This window comes from Bos taurus, chromosome 2, assembly GCF_002263795.3.
Source record: "Bos taurus isolate L1 Dominette 01449 registration number 42190680 breed Hereford chromosome 2, ARS-UCD2.0, whole genome shotgun sequence".
NCBI classification, from domain to species: Eukaryota; Metazoa; Chordata; class Mammalia; order Artiodactyla; family Bovidae; genus Bos; species Bos taurus.
In genome coordinates, this window is record NC_037329.1 from 53,611,175 (window position 1) to 53,633,856 (window position 22,682).

At 37.0% G+C, this 22,682-nt stretch overlaps 1 protein-coding gene across 2 annotated transcripts in view; it reads right to left on the reverse strand.

Moving 5' to 3' along the window:
• ARHGAP15 (Rho GTPase activating protein 15) overlaps positions 1-22,682 on the reverse strand; it is a 698,504-nt gene that overhangs the window by 647,321 nt on the left and 28,501 nt on the right. The window contains 1 exon segment of one of the 2 annotated variants that reach the window (NM_001105003.2): positions 19,027-19,205. The exons of the other annotated variant lie outside the window; for it this stretch is intronic. Coding sequence (NP_001098473.1) covers positions 19,027-19,191 — 165 coding nt within the window. The 5' untranslated portion in view covers positions 19,192-19,205. 2 annotated transcript variants of the gene reach the window in all.

The following is a 22,682-nucleotide window of genomic DNA, read 5'->3' on the forward strand; positions in this document are numbered from 1 at the left end:
CAGTTATGCCATCCAGCCATCTCATCCTCTGTCGTCCCCTTCTCCTGCCCCCAATCCCTCCCAGCATCAGAGTCTTTTCCAATGAGTCAACTCTTCGCATGAGGTGGCCAAAGTCCTGGACTTTCAGCTTTAGCATCATTCCTTCCAAAGAAATCCCAGGGCTGATCTCCTTCAGAATGGACTGGTTGGATCTCCTTGCAGTCCAAGGGACTCTCAAGAGTCTTCTCCAACACCACAGTTCAAAAGCATCAATTCTTTGGTGCTCAGCCTTCTTCACAGTCCAACTCTCACATCCATACATGACCACAGGAAAAACCATAGCCTTGACTAGATGAACCTTTGTTGGCAAAGTAATGTCTCTGCTTTTGAACATGCTATCTAGGTTGGTCATAACTTTCCTTCCAAGGAGTAAGCGTCTTTTAATTTCATGGCCACAGTCACCATCTGCAGTGATTTTGGAGCCCCCCAAAATAAAGTCTGACACTGTTTCCACTATTTCCCCATCTATTTCCCATGAAGTGATGGGACCGGATGCCATGATCTTCGTTTTCTGAATGTTGAGCTTTAAGCCAACTTTTTCACTCTCCACTTTCACTTTCATCAAGAGGCTTTTGAGTTCCTCTTCACTTTCTGCCATAAGGGTGGTGTCATCTGCATATCTGAGGTTATTGATATTTCTCCCGGCAATCTTGATTCCAGCTTGTGCTTCTTCTAGTCCAGCGTTTCTCATGATGTACTCTGCATGTAAGTTAAATAAACAGGGTGACAATATACAGCCTTGACGTACTCCTTTTCCTATTTGGAACCAGTCTGTGGTTCCACGTCCAGTTCTAACTGTTGCTCCTGACCTGCATACAAATTTCTCAAGAGGCAGATAAGGTGGTCTGGTATTCCCATCTCTTTCAGAATTTTCCAGTTTAATGTGATCCACACAGTCAAAGGCTTTGGCATAGTCAATAAAGCAGAATATATATATATATATATATATATATATATATATATATAATTAAATTCAAGCCCACCATTCTATCAGTGCTCTTGGTAATTCTAGCTCCCCTTTGGAAATATACTTGTGGTTACTAAATGCCTTATTCTACTGCCAGTCTTCTACTATCTCTACAATAGTGTTTTCTGTGAGTTTCAGTCTCTGGGTGGATATAATAAGGTGGGGAAAGGATAAAGAACAGAATTCTGGTTGTTTCATAAAACAGCACCTGCATGGCACAGGGATTCTTTCCAAGTGTTTGGCCAGCAAGCAAACTATTATTTCTGAATCACAAGGAAGGCGTCAAAGAGATGAGCTACCTAACTTGGGCCTCAATGGATGCAATGATGACTTCACTGTTCAGGATTAGAAGCACAGATTGGCTATTGAGTTTTTCCTGCTCTCAATTCAACTTCTTTAGTTTTACAGTTATAAGATATCCCTAGGTATATTTTTCCCCCTTCTTGTCATACAAATAAAATTATATATTTTTGTTACAGAGATAATTTCTTCAGAAATTAGAAGAGATATCACTAGGTGTTACTAGCCGCATAATATTTTACACTTTTTAAAAGCACTTTAAATTTTTTTAAAAACATTTGAAGTGCTCATTTTTAGTCAGGTTCAGTTGAGGTTAGGTATAATCTCCAACTTCTAGGAATTTTCATATTAGTAGGGGTTATATAATATGAAAATATAAAAAGTTAAATTATAATAAAGAGGGATACATTTTCAAAATAAAGCATAGAGAAATACATTAAAGCTGTGCATAATGAAAAGTTATATAATCAATCAAATGAATAACTGCTGTAGGAGTTCAGATGAGGGAAAAGCCAGTTGAGAAACCCTTGGGTAAGAGACCGAGTTTTAATTCACTCTTTAAAGTTGAATAAAATTTTAATTGGCATAAAAGGAAAATGTATGTCTGCGTCTCACTTGTTCTGTGGGCCAGACAACATAGCAGAATGTCACCATGGGGTTAACAGAAAGGTAGGGCTTCAGGGTTAGGAGCTATAATACAGACTGTGGCTCACTATGGCCAAAGCTTGGACTTTGGTATCAGCATCCTTGGAGTTATGTCTCAGTTCCATCACTGAAATTTGGTGTGAGGGTTTAATCAATTCTTCTCCATTGCAGCACTTAGCACAGTGCCAGGTACATAGCAGATGCACCCAAATGGCAAACATTTGTATTACTGTAACATAGGAGCTAACCCTGAGTCATAGCTGAGGATGGATACCAGCAGGTGTTATTCTAAAAACAGCATCAGATATCAGAAGATCTTTGTCAAAGAATTAAAAGCTTAAATAAACCCAGAATAGGTTGGGTAAGAGCTCAAGATGGTTGAATCAAAATGTTTTTGAACACAGGTGAATATTGGAGCCAGTTTGCTGGAAGATGTTGGTCAAATGGCAGAGGGGACATAGGAAATATCAAAGCTACAGAGCCAGGTCTGTACAATCCTTGTCAAATGAGTGGCATAATTATAATGGCAATTTTCTACAATTTCCGAACACTTGTGCTCAGGTGTCATACTTAGTACATTATATACATTGTTTGCATGCTAAGTCGTTTCAGTCACGTCTGACTCTTTGTGACCCTATGCACTGAAGCCCGCCAGGCTCCTTTGTCCATGGGATTCTTCAAGCAAGGATACTGGAGTGGGTTGCCATGCCCTACTCCAGGGGATCTTCCTGATGCAGGGATCAAACCCACATCACTTACACCTCTTGCATTGGCAGGTGGGTTCTTTGCCATGAGGGCCTATTATAGACATTATCTCCTTTAATTTTCATCAGTCTATAGGTAACTGATATTTTTACATTCACAGTATGGAGATTCTTTTAAAAACTAGGAATAAAACTACAATATGACCCAACTACTGGGCATATACCCTGAAGAAATCATAATTTAAAAAGGCACATGAACCCCAGTGTTCATTGTAGCACTATTTACAATGGCTAAGATGTAAACCTAGATGTCCAACAACAGATGAATGGATAAAGAAGTTGTGGTACATATATACAATGGAATATTATTCATTATTCATAAAGTGGAACACATTTGAGTCAGTTCTAATGAGGAGGATGAATCCAGAGCCTACTATACAGAATGAAGTAAGTCAGAAAGAGAAAAAATGAGTATTATATATTAACACATACACGGGGAATCTAGAAAGATGGTACTGATGAACCTATTTGCAAGGCAGCAGTGGAGATGCAGACAGAGAGAACAGACTGTGGACACAGTAGGAGAAGGAAAGAGAGGGAAAAATGGAAAGGGTAACACTGAAAAAACATGCATTACCATATGTAAGATTGATAGCCAGTTAGAATTTGCTGTATGATGCAGGGAGCTCACAGTTGGTGTTCTGTGACAACCTAGAGGGGTGGGATGGGGTGGGAGGTGGGAGAGTGATTCAAGAGGGAGGGAACATATGTATATCTGTGGCTGATTCATACTGATATATGGCAGGAACTAACATACTAATGTAAAGCAAATATCCTTCAATTAAAATTTTTTAAAAATAAAATAAAAATGTAGCTAGGAAGCCCCCAAACCATCAAGAAATTTGTCCAAAGTAACATAGTAAGTAGCGGCAGAGCCTGGATTTTTTTCCCATGTCTGCTCAGCACTAACCCGTGTTTATAATCACCAGACTCCAATTTGCTTCCATGAAGTTGCAAAGCACTTTGAAGGTAACCCATCATGTAGAAGTGCTTGAGAGGATGATTTATGCCTGGGTTACAATGCCTAAAAATAATTCTAATCCTGGCTAGAGTCAAATGTTACTGGTCAAAATACTGAACGTGTACCCAACTCGTAACTAACAAGAGCATCACAACCTCTGTATGACACTTGCCCTGACAGTTCTGATTGAACCTGGAGGGGGCACTTCAGGGACAGAGACTTGCCACATCTCCCCACGACTGCATCTTTGATTTGTCACTGGAGATTTGTGTGCCACAGGGGCATTAATTAGTGTCTCTGGGAATCAGCAGAGGATCATGTTTTCCAAAGTCTCATTTATGTAAATAACCACTTCAGTACATAAATGAACCACATCTTCCTGTTTCCAAACCTTATTCTCATCTGGAAGAGGCAACTTAGAAAAGTTATATTCGATGGAAACGTTAGTTTTGCGGTTACCTGAATGATAACACAGCTTCTCTTTGTCCTTAGTGGGCATTTAAAAAAGGTTGGAATGGAAACTCTAAAGCTGACATTGCCAACTCAGATGTCAGGTAGGTAACAGGATCCAGTGAAGGGAACCTGGATTTAAATGTGGTGAACTAGAGGCTACTTGATGCACCTAGACAGGGCAACATCTATTTACCTTTAGCTGGTTACTGCCTACTCTTTGGGGAGCCAGAATGATACCCTGTGATGCCAGAATGTCTGATATTTTGAGATGTGTCATATATACAAATTTTTGTGAAACTTCACAATGTTAAAATGCCAGTTCAATTAAAAAAAAAACAAGAAGGAAACTGGGACAGGCAAAACACATTTTTGGGTCGGTTTCAGCATGCAAGATGCAAGTCTAAAGATCTCTGAGAGCCCTTTGATCTTCGTTTCAAAGGACTTTTTCTCTTCCTTATGTGAACCTATCTTCTCTCCATAAAGGCACACAGCTTCTGACCTGGTAAAGCCTATTCTCCAAAAAAAAAAAAAAAATTGGCTATAAGGAGCTGCGTTGAGACTATTTGTAAGGTTCATTTTTTCTGTGTTTCATTTTTTATGGTATATTACATGTCAACTGAAAAAGAAATAAAAATTCTAACAAAGTTTAATAGCTTTCAAATTAAGTTTAATTAGTAAAAATGTAAAGTAAATGATAAGTAATAAGATGATTAGTCAAATATAAGTTGATTTAAATTTTGTATAATATTATAAACTGTCAAATAGTATCATTTCTCATTTCTAAGGGTCTGGTGTGATTCTTTTTTATAATATTTAGAAGTGTACTGCTTCACTTAAATAAAAAGCAACTTATCATCAAGTTTTAAGAAATATTTAACAAACTTTACAGAAGTTAAATTACAGATAAACCAGAATAAACAGAGCATTTATAACTTGGTAACAAGAACACTATTTCCAGAGATAATCTAGTGTTTTCTAAAAGGCAGCAAGTTGTTTGTTAATTTATAATAATGTACAAGTCTAAAATTGAAATTAATCCCACATGAAAAAAGTCTGAATAAGAAAATTCATATTTAGCTATATAACAGAATGTTTTCACACTCTCAGTGAAATGTGGTAGAGACTACATTTCCAAATGTATGACTAACAATTGTCATCTTCTAAATTTTCAAATTGATAACTAACAATTGTCATCTTCTGACTTGCCACATTATGTTCTCAATTCTAAATAGTCAGTCACTGAAAAGGCTGTAAGATTATAAACTGAAATCTCTTCAGGGCCAAGCAGATAGCATAAATTGATGAGAGACATTGCTACTCCAACCAAGGGCTTTCAAATTCAAATTTTTAAAATATAAATTTATTTATTTTAATTGTAGGCCAATTACTTTATAATATTGTATTGGTTTTGCCATACATTGACATGAATCTGCCATGGATATACATGTGTTCCCCATCCTGAACCCTCTTCCCACCTCCCTCCCCATACCATCCCTCTGGGTCATCCCAGTGCACCAGCCCCAAGCTTCCTGTATCATGCATCGAACCTGGCAACCTAGATGTCCATCAGCAGGTGAATGGATAAGAAAGCTGTGGTACATATACACAATGGAGTATTACTCAGCCATTAAAAAGAATACATTTGAATGAGTTCTAATGAGGTGGATGAAACTGGAGCCTATTATACAGAGTGAAGTAAGCCAGAAACAAATTAAAAATTTTAAAAACAAAATCCCACGCAAAAAATACCTATGGGAAAAATTGGTTCATTCACTTGTTTGCAAACCCTACTTTAGACCATTAGTCTCTTGTCACAAGTATATATGAAATTGATACTGTCTTTAAATAAATCCTTGAAGCATAAGTAAAAGGAAGCCATTGGAGTTCCAAGTATACATTAGTGATCTTGGAAAGCAAAGACCTCCCAAGACTGGCTTCAGCAAGCATTCAGGCAGAAGGTGGGGAGCTCAGAACTTGAAAAGTCAACATGAGTAGCGAAAAGCTCAGATTGACAGTCAAAGGGTGCAAACAGATCTCTTTAATGCATCCAGTATCTAGTTTGGGTTTCCTTGTCCATACTCATGGCAAGACTTCTGTCCAATTATGCACACATGAGAGAATTAAGAAACTATGAAGTCTCAATAGAACCTATTTTGTGCATGACCAAGTGCAGGCATACCTTACAGACACTGTGGATACCATTCCAGATCACTACAAAAACACTAATATCACAATGAAGCTAGTCACACAAATGTTTTGGATTTCCCAGTTCATATAAAAATTATGTTGACACTATACTTTAGTCTATTGTGTCTATAACATTATGTCTAAAAAAATGTACATGGCTTAAATAAAAAATACTTTATTTCTAAAAAATCCCAAAGTAATTATAAAAGTAGCATCAAAGATCACTGATCGCAGACAGATCTCTATAACAAATGTAGTTAATAGTGAAAAATTTTGAAATATCACAAGAATTATCAAAAAGTGACACAGAAACATGAAATAGCCAAATGTTGCTGGAAAAAATCTCGCCAATTCACTGGACTCAGGGTTGCCACAAACTTTCAGTTTGTAAAAAACAAAAACAAAAAAAGGCAGTCTATGATGTGACATACAGTGAAGCACAGTAAGGGAAATATGCCGTTATTCATAAATATCTAGGAGTCACTTTGCTCTACATGGAGCTAAATCTTTAAACTAGTCAACTGACTGGTTTATTACAAAACCTGGATATTACTATATTTTGGCCCTAGTTTGTCTATGCAATTTGAAGAAATTATTCTTCAAAACATTTTTCTTTCTTTCTTTCTTTTTTTTTTTTACTGAATAGAGTAAGCCTTAAAATAGCTCATTCTGCCAACTGAGCCTATGCTCCCTGGTCTTTGCTTTGTGCTTAGTGTTATCCCCTTTGCTTCAGTGTAGGAGCACACTGGTGTCATAGCCAGCAATGTGTTTTAAGGACTATGATGGCATGCTCCTCTTAAATAGATGAGGATAACACTAATGATAGGGACCACTTAGGTAGGTTTGTAAATTAAATCATTCCTTCCAGGATTAACCCCACAAAATTCAACAAAGCACGGGTACTTGGAGGACAATATTCAGTCATATCTCAACAGCAAAGATCACATTAAAAATTACTAAAGAGTCAAGAACTTGAAGAAAATTTTGAATGCTCTGTAAACTTCTAAATTAGTTCTGTGTTCAGTCTTCATATTGGAAGCATAAACAGTCCTAGACGTCAAGTATACATTCTAACACTTTAATTTGTAGTCATAAAATTATTATTTCAACTACTCCAGTTAAACATACGTAATAAGTTCACGAAAACTACGGAAGAGGGACTAAGAACGGGTGATGAATAAAAAGGCATTATAAACTGAACCAGTTGGGAACACTTGTACCATGACTTGTTACCAAAGAAAGAACTTTAATAATTTGGATTTGCTAAAGGAAATATTGTATTTACATGGGAAATAGATCAAAGTGTGCAAAAGAGAGTTTAAAGTATTAATAGGCTAAAATCAGGTTGGAGTTCCACAATTTCACATTAAAAAAAAAGCAAAAAACTCTTGTTTGAGACATACAACCCACAGAAATGCATCTATAGGAAGAGACAGTGAAGTTCTGCTATTTCATAAGTATCTTTTAAACACTGTATACAATATCTGTGGCAAGGTGAAAGGTAGGCAATGCTAGTATCAGTATGGAGAATGAGGGAGAGCAGGTGGTGACAATGATGACATCTAGGAAGCAAACAGGATGAGTCTGGGGTATTATTCCCAGATTCTACCTCACTTGAATGTAAACTCTAAGAGAACAGAGAACCTTTATGCTTTGTGTCCCCAGTTTTCAAAGCCCTCTTTGATAGCTGCCAATAAATATCTGCCAAATAAAAAAGAATGGACTAATGAATGAGCGGATGAAAGTAGTTGACCTGCTCACCCATTTCCACTCTGGGGTCTCTTAAAGGGACACAAACAGAGGCTGCGTTGGGATGATCATAACTTTGTGAGCAGGAAATTACTAATGAAGGGACCTTAGAACACACTACTGGATGACATTTTGTAGGATTTTTGTTATGCAAGAACATTATCCACTATAATGGTCCCTTATATTCAGAGTTTTATTATCTAAAATGTGTTATAGATGAGAACCAAAAAGATTCCAAATTAATAATCTGTGTGACAGTAAAACCTTATTCATTAGTACTTTAAAGACAAGAAAGAAAATTTCTTTTCCTTTTTTTAAAGGATAATATTAAAAGTACAGAGGTTAAAGATAGCACATCCAGGAATGTAAAGTTCTTTCCTTTCTATTTGATCACGTGTTATTGGCATGGACACTGTCAATAATACACGGTGAAAGAGGATGTTGTCATGTAAGGTTACCCACTGTCAGGCTATGATCTATAGGTAAGACCACAGTGGGTGACGTATTGTCAAAGCTAGATTCACTTTCTCATGGATCAGTTCGTCTAACCTGAACTAAGCTTATTCATTCATTATCCTTTCCCTGGTGATTATTGACTACACCTTGAACACATTTTATTTAAGTACAGAATATCACTACTTAGCAGTACTTCTTGCTATTTAATTCCTGTGATCTGGCGGTTGGACCTCTAGGATTTGCCCCCATGTTTCGATGTCGGTGTTTATATTTGAGCAAACAAAACTGTCACTTTGTTTTCCTGTCTTCCTTTATTGGGTCACTTTGTGCTACATGATATGATCTAAGACAATTCAATGCAAGGAGACACATGTCCCTTCTCATTGGAAATATGAAGTCTGCAGTTGCCTTTTACCCTGTGGGAAAGAAAGCAGGTCAGGTGTCCAAAAGGAGTGGAGGAAAGTTAGTGTCATTACTACTCCTCCTCCTCCTCCTCCACAGAAACAAGATTATCAGGCAAGACCAGCACCGGTTTCCTCATGAAGGAATTAAAAAAAAAAAAGGAACAGTACCATGGTTGTCTGTGTTTATGGTACTGTGGAAGGCACTCACAATAAAAATAAGTACTTCTGGACATTTTCAAACACATTATTAATCAAATATCTTCGAATCTCAGGGAAACTAGCTTATTGAGATCATCTCCTCAGGGACAAAAGAAATACAACACTAGCAGCCATTGTCTTTTTTTGTTGTTTTGGTTTTATTTAGAAAGTATAAACATTTAATTGATTTCCTTTTGGTTTTCAGAGCCAGACCTCTACAACATTTTGATATGTAAAGACCAGAATTTGGCTTTGTTTCATTTTAAGTTTTATTTCGCCCAAAATCTGGTAGCACATAAATGAGTGAGAGGTCTGAGTCAGTCAATGTAATTTTATCAAAGGTATTTACATGGGGAAAAATGTACCATATCATGGTGACTACAGGACCTACCATTAAAAAAAAAAAAAAAATGCTGGTGTTTCTCCGAAAAAAAAAAAAAAAAAGGAATGCAATAATAATAATGAGGGGGAGAAAGAGAATGAATAAAGCAGCTTCCTCTAGGGTTTTTTCACCTTTCTCAAAGAGTCTCTTCTCATTTTTGGAGGATATTATTTATCTCCCAATTTATCATATCCTTAAACTTGCTTGGCATATGACAGCTATACATCCTATTACAACTCAAATTCCATATCTCTTCCCCAATAAACTTATTACCAGTGAATTGGAAATGAATGGGAATCAGAATCCATCATCGCAAAGAAGAAGCATATGAGTTTGTGCATAAAGAAGATGGCCTCATTTCCGGGAGAAAGTGCCACATCAGTGTACACCTGCTAATTACATGCAACATGCATTAACATAAAAAATGTCTTTTTTTCTTACATAGTGTTGTTTGGAGATGGTTCTGCTTATCAGTTTTTAATATGCTCTTTGAAAACTGACATGCACTTTAGCCACATCTCTTTAGGAACACAGGGATTCAAAGGCTGGATAACATACTTTCATGCTTCCCAACACAAACCTGAGAGTATAATTAAACAGATGGTAACAATAAACTGGATCTGAACACATGAGGGACTAGAGTCCCTTATTAAAAGCCTTACACACTGAAGGGTGGTGGAATGACAACTCTGGGGAAGTGTTTTAGCAGCCAACACCTTTACATATGCCTTGGTCTCAGAAGCAGAAGCTAATCAACTCTTTAGAGATGGGCTTCCTACCACCTGGGAGAGGGCACACACGAGGTCCCTGCACACTCTGAGGAACAGAAATGCAATGTAGATTGTGTGACTCTAAAGGAAAGTGACTCTTCCTCACGATTTGCCTTCAAGACATCAATTTTAGACACATCAACTTTGTAACTGTAAATCTGCCTTATCCTCACCCCTCCTACACACCACACACACACACACACACACACACACACCCCAAGACCTACTTTGGAGGACTTATGCTCCAACAACACAAGTTATCATCTTCTATGTGAGGAAAAAAACAAGGTACTAGAGATCTCTGATAACACAGTTGTTCTGAATATTTTCAACCTCATTTCTGGCAACCAAATGATCTATTTATTTCATTCTTAAAATTTATTGGAATTCTACTTATTTCTCAGATCTAACATTGTCTGTTTGTCCTGAGTTAAATCTATTGCAAAAAAGAGTACTGTAGCAATCTGGATATTTCAGCTTGTAGATATATGTATGCAGCTCTTTTCCCTTTTATATTTTGAGAATATAAAAATAAGCTCAAATATATAAATTTTATATACATGTCCCTCTCACTCTGAAGTGAGAGATGTAGGTATGTTTATTTACTATATATGTATAAACACAAAGAAAGAATCTACTATAGGCAAGAAAGGATCTTATTACTGTAGAGGTTTGCAATGTTATTGTGCAACCATGCACACAAAGATACCATTTTGCCATTACATAAGGCACTTACAACCTAGGGGATAAAGTCAGTGTTTGTTCTTCTGTTTCTCAATCTGCTTCAGTTCTCTGCTTCACTTGGCAAGTCGAGTGTCATTTATAAGAAACATTCCGCATCAGTACAACAATGATTTAACTTAACTAAGTGCTAACAATCAAAGGACAATATTCTGAACACACTGTGCTTTGGATTAATCAAAGTTATAATGATGATCTAAGAAAAGAAAATTTTTGAAAAGTGAGGCAAGTATTAAAATGGGAAAATGTACAAGGCACATAAAAACATAAATCAAATGGCAAACATTATTTAGCAGCTTGCATTTTACCTCTTTGTGCCTATAATCATCATATAACATTGTCTAATTTTAATTTGGGGTTTTGATACTTAATAGTGTAAAAAACCCTGGTGGCTCAGTGGTAAAGAATCTGCCTGCAATTTAGGAGACCGTCTGCAATACAGGAGATGCAGGTTTGATCCCTGGGTAGGGAAGATACCCTGTAGAAGGAAATGGCCACCTATTCCAGTGTTCTTGCCTGGGAAATCCCATGGACAAAGGAGACTGGTGAGCTCCAGTCTATGGGGTCACAAGAATCCGACACAACTTAGCAACTAACTCACGACAACTAAGTTTAAAAATACTGTTCCCAGCTTCTGATACAACTGTACCTGAAATGACTCATATCATCTTAGGAATTTGCCATAAACGCCCCTTCAATAAGGCTCCCTGGTGGCTCAGCAGTTAAAGCGTCTGCTTCCAGTGCGGGAGACCTGGGTTCGATCCCTGGTTGGGAAGATGCCCTGGAGAAGGAAATGGCAACCCACTCCAGTATTCTTGCCTGGAGAATCCCATGGACGGAGGAGCCTGGTAGGCTACAGTTCAGGGGGTTGCAGAGTTAGACACTACTGAGCGACTTCACTTTCACTTTTTCCCTTAATAATAGTGACTGTGGTTCCAAAATTATTTTAAGGGTGAAGAGTATTATATGAATTAAATAAGAGATGGTGCAAATAATTCGGTGGAAAAGCATAGTTGCTGCCACACAGAGTATTAGGTAACATTTTTTTTTTTTTTTAATTAGAATGTACACTTTAAGATTACTGATTATGAACATCAGGGGACCTGAGATTTTGATTCATCAGTAATTCTCCTTTATGTCTACACTAAGACGTAAAAATGAGACCTCTGTCTCAACTTGGTATTTCAGAGCCTGTACATGCTGGTGCAGAAGCAGTTTTACCTGTAATCTCTAGTACTGCTCTGCCCCCTTGTGCTGCTGCAGTGAACTCAACATAAGGCACAGTTTGCCTTCATCTCTGAACATGTACTACAGAAAAACCCCACTGTCACTTCTCACTTTTCTGGCAAGTTCAAGGTCAGTGTCTAGCTATTTTCAGCTCATCTCTTCTTGATCCATGCAGAGAAATGACAAGGTAACGTGATTCGGGGTCAGCTGTATTACAGGAACCGTTACATAAACGGAGAAAGTGAAAATCAATCCTAGCTGACAGTGACTTCGGGATAATCAACGCCCACTGGATGCCTCTGTCAGCTCGCCTGCATCAAACACCGTGTGACTTCTGTCAGATCTTTTTAATAAAACTATATTCTCACTTTCAGCAACTTAAATAAATATTTCTCTTGAGCTGATTTTTTCAGATTATGTTAGCCTTCCAGATTTGTAAACTATGCCAATAACGCTGTGAAAAAAATTAATGCGTGATACCCCTGTCCTACAGTTTATTATTGACCTGAGATGGAGTTTACTGCTGTAGAAACACCCGTTTTTTGAGTGATCCAAGAGAGCTCTCATACAGACATTTTCTGCACTGATCTCAACACCTTCCCCATCATCCTCAGCCCTATCTCCTCTCTCTTCCTCCTTGTCTAATAAAACACCTTAATCAATCATTTCTTGTTGGGAGAGTATTTTTTCCTCCTTTTTTGATGTTCATCGCTTTCCTTTTTATCTCTCTATTTTCTGCCAGGACATTTCCCCCTAATACAGAATTGGAAATACAGTATTTAACAAGATGTTCCAGTTTAGTGGCATTCCCACTGACAGCACCTGATATATCAGTTTAGGGAAGGAGCTATTTTTATCCCACCCACCTTGTGCTCCCTTGAAACTGTGAGGCGGGCAGTACCCCATTGAAGTACAATTTACCATAATATTAGTTGTCAGTAAATTCAAAGACAGAACTCCTAAAGCTATAAAATGGATTAGAAGCAATTTTAAAAAGAATTAACAAACTAGAGTAAGAGTATACTGTCAACAAACAAATGCTCCATCATAGGACTGTAATTTGGAATTTTAATTACCCCTCTGCTTCTGTAACAAAACAATGTCTGAACTGGCAGCGATTTGAATCTCTCACAGGTCATTGAGCATTCTAGTTAATTACTCTATGAATAGCCTGTTTTTCTCCCCTCTGGAAACACGTTTCTAATGGCAGTCAAGGTCTGACAAATGTGTCATCTACATAATTAGCTAGGAAGCAACACAAAACATTAAACATGCTTTGTGCCGACAACTATCAAAACATTTCATTTGTTGTCAATTATTCATTACTTTGTAGGTTTTGAAGGGGTTGTTATTATGGAAATAAGTCCAGATGCTAACAAGGTTAGAGTTTTGGATTCAAATTAGTAATCAGAGGACTAACTTAAAAAAAAAATGTATCTCATGTACATTCAGCGCCATGTTCAATCAGTAGGAGATTATAAACAAATTTAGCTATGCTCAAGTTAAAATGGAAACCACGCAAGCTCGAACATGAACTCAAGAGCCCCAGCTCATTCTTTGAAGCACAGACTCTACACTGTCAATGAAAACTTCCCGAACCTTTGGCATGTCCAATTTGTGCTTGGTAAACAGAGTTAAAGATTTTCAAAGCATGAGATGACATAGGATGGCAAGGACAGGAAAGAAATCTCTAGTGGTTTTGATTCTTCTTTCCTCCTTCCCCCCCCAGGGCATTTTATGTAAAAGTAAAAAATCTAGCTAATAAATATTTTCTTCTGCTTTACAGCAGACTGGTTACCTTAGGTAACCTTTGAATATCATGATTTCTTTCTTTTTTTTTGGGGGGGGGATATTTCTGAAAACTTGTTTCTCTATTATTGTTTTAATATCGTATATAAAACCAAGTGTTGTCTTGAAAGCAGTAGTCCTAATGTATATAGAGGATATAAAAAGATTTCTCAACAAAACTGACCTCTCAGTGGCAAAGAAAATTGCAGTGGAAGACAAATAATTTCGTAGTCGTATCTGAGATTTGGATCTATGGAGAGTCTCACTCCACTGTCCTCCAGCTTTTCCTCATAAACCAAAATGGCTTACAAATGTCATCCACAATAGTTCGATAAAGATTAGGAACAAAACACTGTCCTTACATTGATGAGATAAGAAAGATTTAACTGCAGAATGCAGTGTATAAGAACAGTTTGTAAGGCTTGTTCTCCAATCAGGAAAATAGAATTCAAATTATATTTGTGTGTGTCTAGAATTTAATTGAGATGATCAGTTTGTTTTCCACACAATGTTTGATTAGATGCCTGTACTTCAGAGCTAGACAAAAAAAAAAGAAAGAAAACAAATTCATTCTATCAGGAAAAATCAGGAAGACCCGTTATCTACAACATGTGCAAAATATGTCAGGAAATAATTCTACCCTGAGCTCTGAGAATGCCCAGTTAATAAAAAAAGATCAGCCACTCGCTAAGGGAAAATAATTTTCTGTATCTATATTTTTCAAAGCAAAAAGGCAGCCACATCTTATACTAAATAGGACACATTAAAAATAAGCTTTAATAATCTTTACGCAAAAGGAAACTAATCCATTTTCAGATCATACGATCCACAGCAATAAAAGGAAATCATCAAACTAAAGACAATTTTAGAAATGGCTGCAGACTCTCATTTAATTAACATGCAACAGATCATATATTTATGAGGAAGTCAAAATATTTAGGAAGCCTATAATCCTGTAAGCCTTAATGTGGTATAAAAACAACAAATAAATGCAAAGTGTTACTGTTATACATGCCTGCCTGATCAATGGTTTTCACATATTGATCTATAAATGGAGTTGACAGTCTGTGTTGGCTGCACATTTTCCAAGCAGTGCTATTTTTGTATAAAACCAATACGGGCAATTACCTTTGTTTGAGATGCCAAGTCTTATCAATTCAATGTGATTTAGTGTCATTTTAATTGAATATCAGGATCCACTTCAGGACAATTTATACAAACAAAGCCTCAAACCTAACTATAAGCTTGATTTGAAATAAACAGGGATAAGTCCTACAGCCTCATAATATTTCTCAAAATCTCTGCTAAACAGAAGGCTTATATTTTTAGTAGCAATTTTTATGTCTGCCTTTTTAGCTAGCCACAACTTTGGCAAGTATCCTATAATCACAGAAGTAAGAAACAAAGGAAAATTGTTTCCTTTTTTTCCCTTATAATATATTGAAAAGAAAAATGAAGGAACACTGTCTGTTAACAGAAGCACAAGGAGTCTTGTATGTTAATGTTTAGAAATGGCTTGAACTAAGTCTTTATCTGAATACTAATAAAAATAAAACATTTTCCTGTCTATGATGGCTATGAATGTAGTGATGCACTCTGTGGGGTTTACAAGCTGGAAATGGTGAATATTCATACATGATGCTGCTTAAGACACCGGTATTAAATGCCAGAACTGCTCCTGCCTGCAAATCCTACGTCTGCGGTTTCCTGACTTGGGCTATTTAAACTCTTCATTAATATCTATTTTCAAGCTGTCTAGTAGGCTGGGCATCCCTCTTACAAATAACATCAAAGTCACATTAAACCTTTTGTATTAGCTATTCTCTGGATTGCACATTAGCCTTTTTCGCCCCACACTTTACTTGCCCCTGTTTATGCTCACTCAGCCTTCTGCTTCTGTATTTAGCATGTTCGGGTAAACCATCAGTCCACCTTTAAGAGGTCTCTGGTGCTTGGGGCAGGGGGCAGGGAGATAACAAATCACTGAGACCAAAGAGCGTTCCCTCCCCACGAAACCGCCAGACCGTTCTCACAGATATGCAATTTTCTTACTAACCATGTCATTCCATGTCCAAACTTCCCATCTCTCCAACATTTCTTAGAAAGCAAAGTGGCCTCTTTGAATTTTGAAAAGGCGTCAATCTTATGAGCCACATAAAAATGATTTTTTGGTGTTTAAAGAAAATGATGCATGCCACCAATAAAATACTAATGGACTATTGATACCTGTTTTACTGGAATGCTTCCCTGCAGCACTTAGGCAATAAAAACTTTTAATTCAACAAGTAAATTCACCTGTGTTTGCAGAGTTTGGGGTCGCATAAATGTTTATATTGGCATTTCAAATACTCCTCGATTTAATACATCAAGGACATAGGCTCCTATGACATATATATGAGAGTTTTATATGAGAGTCTTACTACACACATTTTAATTAATCAACTTTAAAAAAGGACTTTATAAATTAATGACAAAATTACATAATAGATCTGACCCTAGAATTACTATCATTTTTTATTATAGGTGAAATCATAGTAATGTAATATCAGACTGTGTTAGTATATACTCTAAGTCCTTGTTAATTTGCATAATTGGCATGGCAGTAACAAATAGTATATATATGCCAAATATATTAAATAGGGCACATAATACATATATAGTTTCTAAATACTCAATTGCTTTCTGTACAAATTAAATGTATTTGTGTCTGTTACAGAAAATCATGCTACATGTGAACTTCTGCACACATTTTAGTGTATATCTTCGCCCACTTTCCCTAAGTTCAAAATCTCCCCCTTGACCTTACCCCAACTTCCAACTTCTGAGAAATCAAGTTCTTAGTTTAGCTTGAGCAGATATCTTTAACAGGCTTGTTTGAATAAATATGCCAAAATACTTTACATTCTGTCAGTATCTAGTCAGAAAATTGTGCATGGAAAAAAGAGATGAAAAGAACTGAGACAGAAAGAAAATTAGTGCCATGGCAAGCTTTCAATACAGGATCTCTGAGCCAAGTTTTCTTGGTGAAATGACATATCCTCACTAAAATACCCCTTTTATATAATTATGCACTGAGCACACATAACCAAAAGTAACTTTTATTTTTGTTCCTTATCGAGGAATACATATTGCCGAGGCTAAGAATGCGGAAACAAAAGCTGGGATAATTATAGCTAATTTAACTTTGGAAAACTCTGATTCTCCAGCAGTCCAGCATACAACCCCCCAAACTAAAGTTATGTAACAAGGTAATATCAACAATGAGAAACTGCATGATAAAATCCTGCCCAAAAGTGAAAAATGCTAATTTTGTCTCATTTAGCAGCTGGATACAGAAATGCTCATTAGTTTTAAGAGGGTTAATCCTTTTAACTTTTGCATATTGATATGCCAATTATGCCTAATTGTACAAGAGGCATCAGTCAAGGTAATAGTGCATAAACACATGAAAGTTATTAAGTACATCCCAACATGTAATAAAGTAGGTGTTAATTGGTAGCTGAGTTCTGCGGGCTATTGAGGTGGATAATTCATTGAGAGATGGATCACTTGTAATTTCTCTCCATAATTCCTTTTGCAGTCTCATGCTGTGATGTTTTCATGCTTGTCAAAAACAACTGCGGCATAGTGCCTTTTGTTAAACACAGCCAATAAAATATGTTAGGCATCATTAAATATACTTAACTTTTAAACTTTTTCAAAGGTACAGTTCTTACTGATAATACATTATAGAGATTCCAATAATTTACTCTAACCACTATCTCAAGTTCACGGCTGAGGAACGGTTTAGCAGGTTTCAAAGTCAGGCTGACTGTGTTGTGCCTCCCAGCAGACAATACTTTTAAATGAGAAAAGAAAGAAAGAAAAATGTTTCTCTCAGAACCTTATCTAGGGACATATTTCTCACTTCCAAAATATAATCACTGGCTTCCTCATGCTACATCTGTCTATAATACCTGAAAAAAGAATGGTTAAAATCATATATTCCTCAGGCTCCTGAAATTGTGGTGGGTTAATTCTGCACTTGAAATTCGAGTGAAAAACAGGGAATAAATATAATCAGTAACATGCTACTCAGCAAGTTGATCTCATTTAATAACTCAGTTAGGGAGCTGAATATTTCATAGGCCCCTATGATATTAACAGAACACTCAATTAATAGCTCACATGTTACTGCAGGGTGACTGGGACTCACAGGCTATCCCCAGCTAACCTAGCTCTTGCTCTTGCTCTCACTGTGAGCAACAAAACAGATCCGGGGTCCAAAAGAGTGGCTAACATTGCATAAATAATTTTGTAACATCCTATGGCCTCAGCTGCAAGTTACCACCATTATGGAAGAAAATTAACCAGAGGAGACTCATTGCAATCAGTATGTTTAGTGGCTCAGGATGAGTGCAGGGGCAGGGACACAACTGGCAGTAGAGTTCATCTCTAACTATTTTATTTCAAATCTTCCTAATGACACATTATGGAGACAAAATGGCTTCCTCTCCAAACCTTAAATTGCCACACCATTTCCACTGCTCAAACTCATTCCAAATCAGACTGTAATTTCCAATATCATATATTGTTGGAAGATTTTTAAGGAAAAGATTTTCACATTTAAAAACTATATTTTTTCTCAGTTTATTCTTAGCTAATTTTAGCCTCTGGCTTTTCAAAGTGATGTACTGTATTTGGAAGTACAAACACCACATGCCAGCATAACCTCATTATTTTTATGACACTGAAGCATGATAGTGGAGGCCCTTAAAATGAGTCAAAGGTGCTCTTCAGTCTAGTTCCAAATCCACTTTATCACTCTGGATTAAGCCCAGTTCTTCTTTTGCAACTGGGGATATTATTATGATTATAAGTAGGCAAGATAAAATGCATTACAAAAACAGTTTTCTCATGCACATTAGGAAAACAAATAAAACACGGCTAATTAGCCCCCCCACTTTTACTTTTTTATAAAATTCTATATCAGGGAACTTGGGGTGTCTGACTTACAGGTTCAGTGACCTTCCCAACTTCGGTGAGGATCATAGATTTACTTTGGCTCAGCCTGTCATGGTGGCTGTTGGCATTTTTGATTCTCATTTGCACAGCTCCAGTGCCTTGGCGGGTGGGATTCAGTGTTTCCACAGGGATATCAGAATTTGTAGATTTCTGCATAGTACAGTGGTATCCTGATAAAATATAAAAGTATTATATTATTCTAAATATACATAGTTTTCCATGAAAAACTCTTGGTGGAGTGGACATCTCTATTCATCATTAAGGCACGAAAATGGCGTTAAGTCTCCACCTCTTTGAGTGGTGAGGAAGAAGGTAGTTATTTTGCAGTGTGTTGTTTGTTTGTTTGTTTTTTATCAGTTAGGACCTCTATATTCCAACACTACTGTATTCATGCCAGAGGATTTCAATTCAAATATAATACACTCAAATTCTGTGTAGTTCCTTCATTTGATTAAGAAACTCCTAATGACAATATGATATGGTCTCCCTTATATAGAAATGCTATTGCCAACTAAGCATTTTCAGGGTATATGCTGTTTTCATTCACAATGTCTTTGATCTATTAGCCACCCCATCCCACACCACTTTCAGATACTATTACTGGCAACTTTTTTTTTTAGTGGGAAAAAAAACCCAAAAAACTGTGAATAAGGTCAAATTTAAGTGTATAAAATTGGCTTTAGAGGAAACCAAGCTGGTCCCACTGACTATCAAATATGTTGGCTTGGCCTCATTAGCCTGGTTCAGAGTCCTAACCCCACCTCTACTTGCAATATCCACAGGGAAAAATTAAAATTCCTTTGTCCACTGCCATCTGCCAACTGAACTAGGTTTAGTATTAATAACTTATTGGATATAATATTTATGAAGAAAGAGAAAATCAACACATCAACACTGTTTATTTATTTATTTACATTTATTTTATTGGAAGGAGTCTGATTCAGCCAGGAAAATCCAGCGTGGGCAAATTTTAAAGGAGTGGCTATGAAAAAAGAATACTTCAGAAAAAGAAAACAAAGAAAATAAATTGGGTGGGTGGACCAAGAGGGCTTTGAGTTGCTTCCCAAATACATAATCCTTTTCAGCTGCTCCTGCCCACAAGTTCCTCAAATGAATACATCTACTCATTTAAAATAGAACATTTGCAATGCAAATATAGCTTCTAAGTTTCTAGAAACAGATCCGCTTCTGCCTGAGTGTTGTCTCCATCTCTCACCTATACAGATGCTTCAGTGCTAACCTGGTCAATTGGGTACAATATTAGAAAAAACTGTCATCAGTCAGTTTTAAAAGTCAATATAATCCTAAAGAAGAATTATATTTTAAGGAGCCAATTGTATTGGTACTTCTACATTGGTTGGACAGACAACCAGGCTAAAATCGTGGTAATGTTCTGGTTGAGTGGACATGAAAATAATTAGGAAAAAATAAAAGCATTTTAATAGGAGGAAAAGTGGTATCAGGAAAAACTGATACCAATTAGGCAGCTGAGTGATATTTTTTAAAAAGTTAATATTTATTGAGTATTTACTATGTGCCAGGCAATTAGCTGGTTTAATCCTTATAAAGCTCCTATGATATTCACATTATACTTATGTTTTTATTGAGGAGAAAAATGAGCATTGGAAAGACTAAAATTTTCTTAAGGACAGTGAACACAAAGAAGTGGAATATTTATTTTACCCCCTCACTAAAAAGACTCTTGGGAATCCCTTGGACTGCAAGGAAATCCAACCAGTCCATCCTAAAGGAGACCAGTTCTGGGCGTCCATTGGAAGGACTGATGCTGAGGCTGAAACTCCAATACTTTGGCCACCTCATAGAAAGAGTTGACTCATTGGAAAAGACCCTGATGCTGGGAAAGATTGATGGCAGGAGGAGAAGGGGATGACAGAGGATGAGATGGCTGGATGGCATCACCGACTCGATGGACGTGAGTCTGAGTGAACTCTGGGAGTTGGTGATGGACAGGGAGGCCTGGCGTGCTGCAATTCATGGGATCTCAGAGAGTCGGACACGACTGAGTGACTGAACTGAACTGAACTTAAACTTCTCCAGGGGATCTTCCTGATCCAGGGATTGAAACTGGGTCTCCTGCATTGAAGGTGAATTTTTTACCATCTGAGCTACCAGGAAAGTCTCCACTAAGTTGTTTACAGGATAGTTATATAAAGAATTCCTGAATCTGGTCCCATCACTTCATGGGAAATAGATGGGGAAACAGTGTCAGACTTTATTTTTTGGGGCTCCAAAATCACTGCAGATGGTGATTGCAGCCATGAAATTAAAAGACGCTTACTCTTTGGAAGAAAAGTTATGACCAACCTAGATAGCATATTGAAAAGCAGAGACATTACTTTGCCAACAAAGGTCCATCTAGTCAAGGCTATTGTTTTTCCAGTGGTCACGTATGGATGTGAGAGTTGGACTGTGAAGAAAGCTAAGCGCTGAAGAATTGATGCTTTTGAACTGTGGTGTTGGAGAAGACTCTTGAGAGTCCCTTGGACTGCAAGGAGATCCAACCAGTCCATTCTGAAGGAGATCAGCCCTTGGATTTCTTTGGAAGGAATGATGCTAAAGCTGAAACTCCAGTATTTTGGCCACCTCATGCGAAGAGTTGACTCATTGGAAAAGACTCCGATGCTTGGAGGGATTGGGGGCCAGAGGAAGAGGGGACAACAGAGGGTGAGATGGCTGGATGGCATCACCGACTCGATGGACATGAGTCTGAGTGAATTCCGGGAGATGGTGATGGACAGGGAGGCCTGGCGTGCTGCGATTCATGGGGTCGCAAAGAGTCAGACACGACTGAGCAACTGAACTGACTGAACCAAATTATTTTTCTACTTCTTTTCTTTTCTTTTTTTTTTTTTTGACAAAGTAATGTCTCTGCTTTTTATTTTATTTTTTTATTTTTTTAATTTTATTTTATTTTTAAACTTTACAATATTGTATTAGTTTTACCAAACATCAAAATGAATCCACCACAGGTATACCTGTGCTCCCCATCCTGAACCCTCCTCCCTCCTCCCTCCCCATACCCTCCCTCTGGGTGGTCCCAGTGCACCAGCCCCAAGCATCCAGTATCATGCATCGAACCTGGACTGGTGACTCGTTTCATACATGATATTATACATGTTTCAATGCCATTCTCCCAAATCTCCCCACCCTCTCCCTCTCCCTCTCTTCATTTCATAATCCTATGAGTGACATATTTAAAAAACATTTAATTGAGAACAAAAAGGCTCTTTTGACAACATTGGAAATACAACTTTGAGGTAATAAAATAAGGAAGTCTTATCCCCACTATTCCATAGAAATATGATTACAACTACATTTAATAGAATTTTTAAATGGATCGAATCTGACCACTAATGTATGCATAAGGGAACTTACCTCTTTATATAACTAGAATAAGATATAGAAGGTTAAATATATCAGTGTGTTTTAAAAAGTAAATGCAATCACAGGCAAATGATATAAATAGTTATTTTTCCATATACCCTAGTACAGGATAATACATTTTTGGTTTTATTCTGTGTATTATTTATTATCGAGGCCATCAATTTTTCATAACCAAGAAGACATTATTTCAAAATAAAGCAAATCTATGGATTTTTTATATTGATAAAGTGCTAATAATAAAG